The 5153-nt window shown below is 48.1% G+C and overlaps 1 protein-coding gene across 1 annotated transcript; it reads left to right on the forward strand.

Annotated features, from left to right (window-relative positions):
- Positions 1–382: 382 nt before the first annotated feature.
- On the forward strand, positions 383–4910 carry LOC147864520 (cation/H(+) antiporter 18-like). Its single transcript, XM_087320403.1, has 3 exons — positions 383–877; positions 1846–2847; positions 3045–4910. Exons 1-3 carry the CDS (start codon positions 665–667, stop codon positions 4536–4538), a joined length of 2709 nt encoding a protein of 902 aa, XP_087176529.1. The 5' UTR covers positions 383–664; the 3' UTR covers positions 4539–4910.
- The last annotated feature ends 243 nt before the right edge of the window (positions 4911–5153 follow it).

The raw sequence follows: 5153 nt of genomic DNA on the forward strand, positions 1-5153 counted from the left end.
AAAAGGGTGATGCGTACTTAGAGGAGCTAGAAAGGCATGGTTCTATTTATTTATGGTTTTAGGCCGATGGGCAAGAGGCGGTTTGAGAGAGAGAGAAAGAGAGGGGTGGGTGTTCCCTTGGCCTAGCCCTAGCCCTAGCCCTAATAACCCTATCTTAAAACGGTGGAGTGGCCAATTCTCTATAAAAAGCTCCCCCTCCCCTCCCCCACTTAAAACCAAGCTTTTGCGCGCCATTAAAGAAAAACAAAGAAAAAAGAACAAAGCACAACAATTTTACTTGACACATATTGGCTATGGTCAAAAGGTTACATCTCTCTCTCTCTCTCTCTCTCTCTCTTTCCTATACACATATATATATAGAGAGAGCCTTCCCTTACTCTTCTCATACATACACAACTCTCAACATGGCCATTTTACACCCTCACTAGATAGATAGGTTCAATCCATCCATCTCCTAGGACCTCCTAGCCTCTGACACCCCGGCCTGCCGGGCGGCACCACCACAATCGGTGGCGGCACCATACCATTCACATCTATCTATCTATCTATCTATCTATCTATCTATCTATCCATCCATCCATCTATCTATCTATCTATCTTGGCACGAATTTGCCCCCACCCCCGCCCTTACCTCCCCTAGGACCTTCGGGACTTTCGGACCCCAATGGCTTCGAATGTTACTAGTAACTCCTCTTCTTCTTCGTCTTGCCCGAAGACGATGGCCGCCACTTCGAATGGTATATTCCAAGGCGACAACCCTGTCCATTTCGAGCTCCCCTTGCTCATTATCCAGGTCTGCCTCGTCCTCCTCGTCACTCGGACCCTCGCCGTCATCCTCAAACCCCTCCGGCAACCCCGTGTCATCGCCGAAATCATCGTAAGTTTGCTCTTTAAAATCACCAATTCCCCCAACCCATCTGAATTTTCAATTTCAAATCCATCCATACCTTACCTACCTCACCCATTGATTCGTATGTAATCTGTCTCTTTGGATCCATTTAGCTCATAATTTGATTTCAATCTGGATTTGTATGCAATCTGTCTCCTTCGATCCATTTAGCCCGTAGTTTGATTTCAATCTGGATTCGTATGCAATCGGTCTCCTTCAATCCATTTAGCCCGTTGATTTCAATCTGGATTCATACTCCGATCCATTTAGCCCATTGATTTCAATCTGGATTCATACTCCGATTGTGTCAATTCGATCCATTTAGCCCATTGATTTCAATCTGGGATTCATACTCCCATCGTGTCATTCGATCCATTTAGCCCGTTGATTTCAATCTGGATTCATACTCCGATTGTGTCAATTCGATCCGTTTGCTCACCCTAAAGTTTGTCATATATGTTTCCTGATTAAAACAAGAGCTTGAAAATCCATGGATCCATGTTTTCCTTCATCTGATGATTTTGATTTGGTCCATTTTGGCTCAATAAAATTATATCATATGTTTCCTCATTAAAACGCCAATTCCTAATTCGATTTTATATATTTTAAACCCTCATGTTTCTGGATTCAATCAAATCCTGCATCTTCTAATGGTACGATTCCCATGGAGGATCGATTCTTTGTTTCATCCCTCATGGATCGCTGGGCATAAGTAAATCTTTTGGGAATTTGATCGGAAAAATAAAATAAAAAATATCGATCCGAATCTCTAATCTCTCCATCACTTTGATCTGATACCCTTAGCAAGAATCAGTTTCTCGCTCTCTTCTTTGTTTCGCTTTTCTTGGAAGACTAGTGAAACCCTAAACCTATGATTCTTGTTTCTCTTTTCTTTTTGTATGTGGCGCCTAAGGAATATGTGGTTCTTTTTGCTTTTTTTTGTTTGTATGTTGCAGGGTGGGATCTTGCTGGGTCCATCAGCGCTAGGCAGAAGCAAGGCATATACAGAGAACATATTCCCAAAGCAGAGCCTTGTGGTACTGGAGACAGTGGCAGATATAGGGCTCATCTTCTTCTTATTCATGGTAGGGCTAGAGCTGGACCTGAGGTCTCTCCGGAAGACGGGCCGGCAAGCCATGGCCATAGCGGCGGCCGGGATCACAGTCCCATTCGTGGCGGGGGTCGGGGTCTCGGTGGTCCTACACAACACAATTGTGAAGGAAGGGAGCTTTGCACCTTTCTTGGTCTTCATGGGGGTGGCCTTGTCCATCACCGCCTTCCCCGTCTTGGCCCGAATCCTGGCCGAAAGGCGCCTCTTGACCACGGATGTCGGACAAATGGCCATGGCCGCGGCGGCCGTAAATGATGTGGTGGCATGGATCCTTCTCGCCTTGGCCGTGGCCCTCTCGGGATCCAACCAGAGCCCAGTCATTGCCGTATGGGTCCTCCTCTCCGGCCTCGCCTTCGTGGCCTTCATGTTCCTAGCCGTCAAGCCCCTCATGAGCTTGGTCGCGAGGCAAACCCTAGAGAACGAGCCCGTCCACGAGGCCTATGTCGCCATCACCCTCGCCGGTGTCCTTATCGCCGGCTTCTGCACCGATGCCATCGGTATACATAGCATCTTCGGGGCCTTCATCTTCGGGCTCGTGATCCCCAAAGACGGGCCCTTTGCTGGAATCCTTATCGAGAAGATCGAAGACTTTGTCGCCATCCTCCTGCTCCCGCTCTACTTCGCCGCGAGCGGATTGAAGACCAATATCGGGTCCATCCATGGGGCCCAGTCGGTCGGCCTCCTGGTCCTCGTAATCACGGTCGCGTGCGTGGGCAAAATTGCCGGGACCTTCGTTGTCGCCAAGCTTCACAAGATGAGCGTCCGCAAGTCGCTCACATTAGGGTTTCTGATGAATACCAAAGGTCTAGTCGAGCTCATCGTGCTTAACATCGGCAAAGATCGACATGTAAGCATTAAATTTATTTCTGTTTTTCAAGTTCCAAGTTTTTAAAACCCTAAGTCTATGTCCATCCCCCTACCCCCCCTCCCCAATTTAGGTTCCTGGCTGTTAAAACCCTAAGTCTATGTCCAAACAATAGAATGCAGACTATCCCTTAAAATTCGCATAGAAACATCCCGTGTAACCGAGGTTTTATCGCGCAGGTTTTGAACGACGAGACATTCGCCATCATGGTCATCATGGCTCTCTTCACGACATTCATCACCACTCCGATCGTCATGGCGATCTACAAGCCAGCCAGGAATCCTGTACCCTACACGAGGCGGACGCTCTCGGTGCCCGATAGCAAGATGGCCGATTCGGAACTAAGAGTCCTTGCGTGCGTACACGGCATGCCGAATGTCCATGCCATCATCAATTTGGTGGAGGCGGCTCGGGGCACAAGGAAGAGGCCACTCCACATGTACATATTGCATCTCCTCGAGTACTCGGAAAGGCCTTCGTCCATCATGAAGCTGCAACGGGTGAGGCGCAATGGGCTCCCGTTCTGGGACAACGAGCACCACGAGATGGACAATGTGGTGGTGGCCTTCGAGGCTTATGGCCAGCTTAGCAAAGTCACTGTGCGTCCTATGACGGCCATCACGAGGTTCGACGACATGTACCAGGACATATGTGCCACGGCTGAGGACAAACGTGCGGCCATCATTGTGTTGCCTTTCCACAAGCACTCAAGGCCATCGGCCATGAGCCATGCCGGGGTCGGCACTTGGGAAGGTCATAGTGCCGGCCTCCGCCACGTAACCCAGAAAGTTCTCCTACACGCGCCTTGCTCCGTCGGGGTGCTCGTAGATCGAGGCATTGGCATGGCATCTTTTCCTTCCTCGTCCGTCAACCAACATGTGGCCGTTCTTTTCTTCGGCGGCCCCGATGACCGTGAAGCCCTCGTGTTTGGCTACCGTATGGCCGAACACCCCGGCATTAAACTCACCATCTTCCGCTTCGTGTTCGCCGACCACCACCATGGTGGCCATGTGGCCATCAACTTGCCTCCATCAGCGAGCAACTCGTTTGCAGGCGAAAGTGCGGTGCATGTGCCACGGTTCTCGATGAATTCAAGGTTCTCATTGGGCCATGATACGTTCGATTACATGGTGGGGGACATAGATTGGGCAAAAGAGAGCAAGCTAGACGAGGAGTGCTTGGCATTGGCAAAGAAGCGGATTGTTAGTGATGATGGAGTCCCCACGGCAACGATGGTTATTGAGTTTGAGGAGAAAGCGGTGACGGACCCCATCTCGGCGGCCTTGGAAATTGCCAAATCCGAAGAGTTCGGCCTTTTGGTAGTTGGAAGAGGAAGGAAGCCATCACCTCTTATTGCACCTTTTGCTGGCAAACACGCCGAGTATGTAGAGCTCGGGCCCGTTGGGGAGGCCTTGACGACAACACCCGAGATGAGGTGCTCGGTGCTCGTGGTTCAACAATACGAACAAGAGCTCATGCAAGTTGCACCCCCATTGACCAAAGTGGTGGATGTGTCCACACCCAAGGCGAGTGGTTTAGTCGCGCTCTCGCCGAGTGTTGTTGTGATGACAGGCCCATCAGCATCACCTGCTAGCACAACCCCATTGGGTGGGTCTCCGCTTGACATCTCGTCTTCACCCTCACCACTTCTCCCTAGCAACAAAAGGCTATAGCTCTACACATCCAAGTGTGAAAGTACTAGGCTTGGCACTACTTCCTCTAGCCTTTGGTGTTGTATCATATCTAACAACAATGAATTTAATAATTCTAGCCATGTTGGCATTATAAATTTATATGCACAAACCAACCTCGCTATATATAGATTCACACGGCCATTGTGTTACATATACTTATATTCCCATGGCGTCTCCTTTTACTAGCCCAAAGCCCAACCAAAGTATGGAAAACCCAAAAAGTGTGATATTGTGACTTGCTTTCTCAATATATGATGAAATGCATTAGATCAATAATCATCGGTCTCATGCATTCTCATGGGATTTGAGTTTTTTAAATCATTCTTCTTTAACATCCTTTATGTACCTACACACACTGTTTACCTTTTTCCTTTGATTTTGGAAAGATCTAAACATTGTGGGGAATCAAACTACAAAAGATTGTTGTTTATTGCAAATTATCAAGTTATTTTAAAACCAAAGGGTAGTCTTATAGCTAAGTGGTAAAAGGAGCAATATTTCAATGTACATGTAAACAATGAGCGGTAATATCTTAGATCTATGGAAATCAAGAAAACTTGATGGAAGTCTTATAACTAAGTGATATAAACGGAG

This window comes from Azolla caroliniana, unplaced genomic scaffold (genome assembly GCF_043228905.1).
Source record: "Azolla caroliniana isolate FFs.n. ecotype wild unplaced genomic scaffold, voAzoCaro1.0.p SCAF_5, whole genome shotgun sequence".
NCBI classification, from domain to species: Eukaryota; Viridiplantae; Streptophyta; class Polypodiopsida; order Salviniales; family Salviniaceae; genus Azolla; species Azolla caroliniana.

Excerpts from the sequence above, each read along its gene's own strand:
- LOC147864520 (XM_087320403.1), top strand. The coding sequence starts at position 665 with ATGGCTTCGAATGTTACTAGTAACTCCTCTTCTTCTTCGTCTTGCCCG. Across the intron at positions 878-1,845 it reads GTGTCATCGCCGAAATCATC|GGTGGGATCTTGCTGGGTCC; the intron begins GTAAGTTTGCTC and ends TGTATGTTGCAG. Across the intron at positions 2,848-3,044 it reads ACATCGGCAAAGATCGACAT|GTTTTGAACGACGAGACATT; the intron begins GTAAGCATTAAA and ends TTTATCGCGCAG.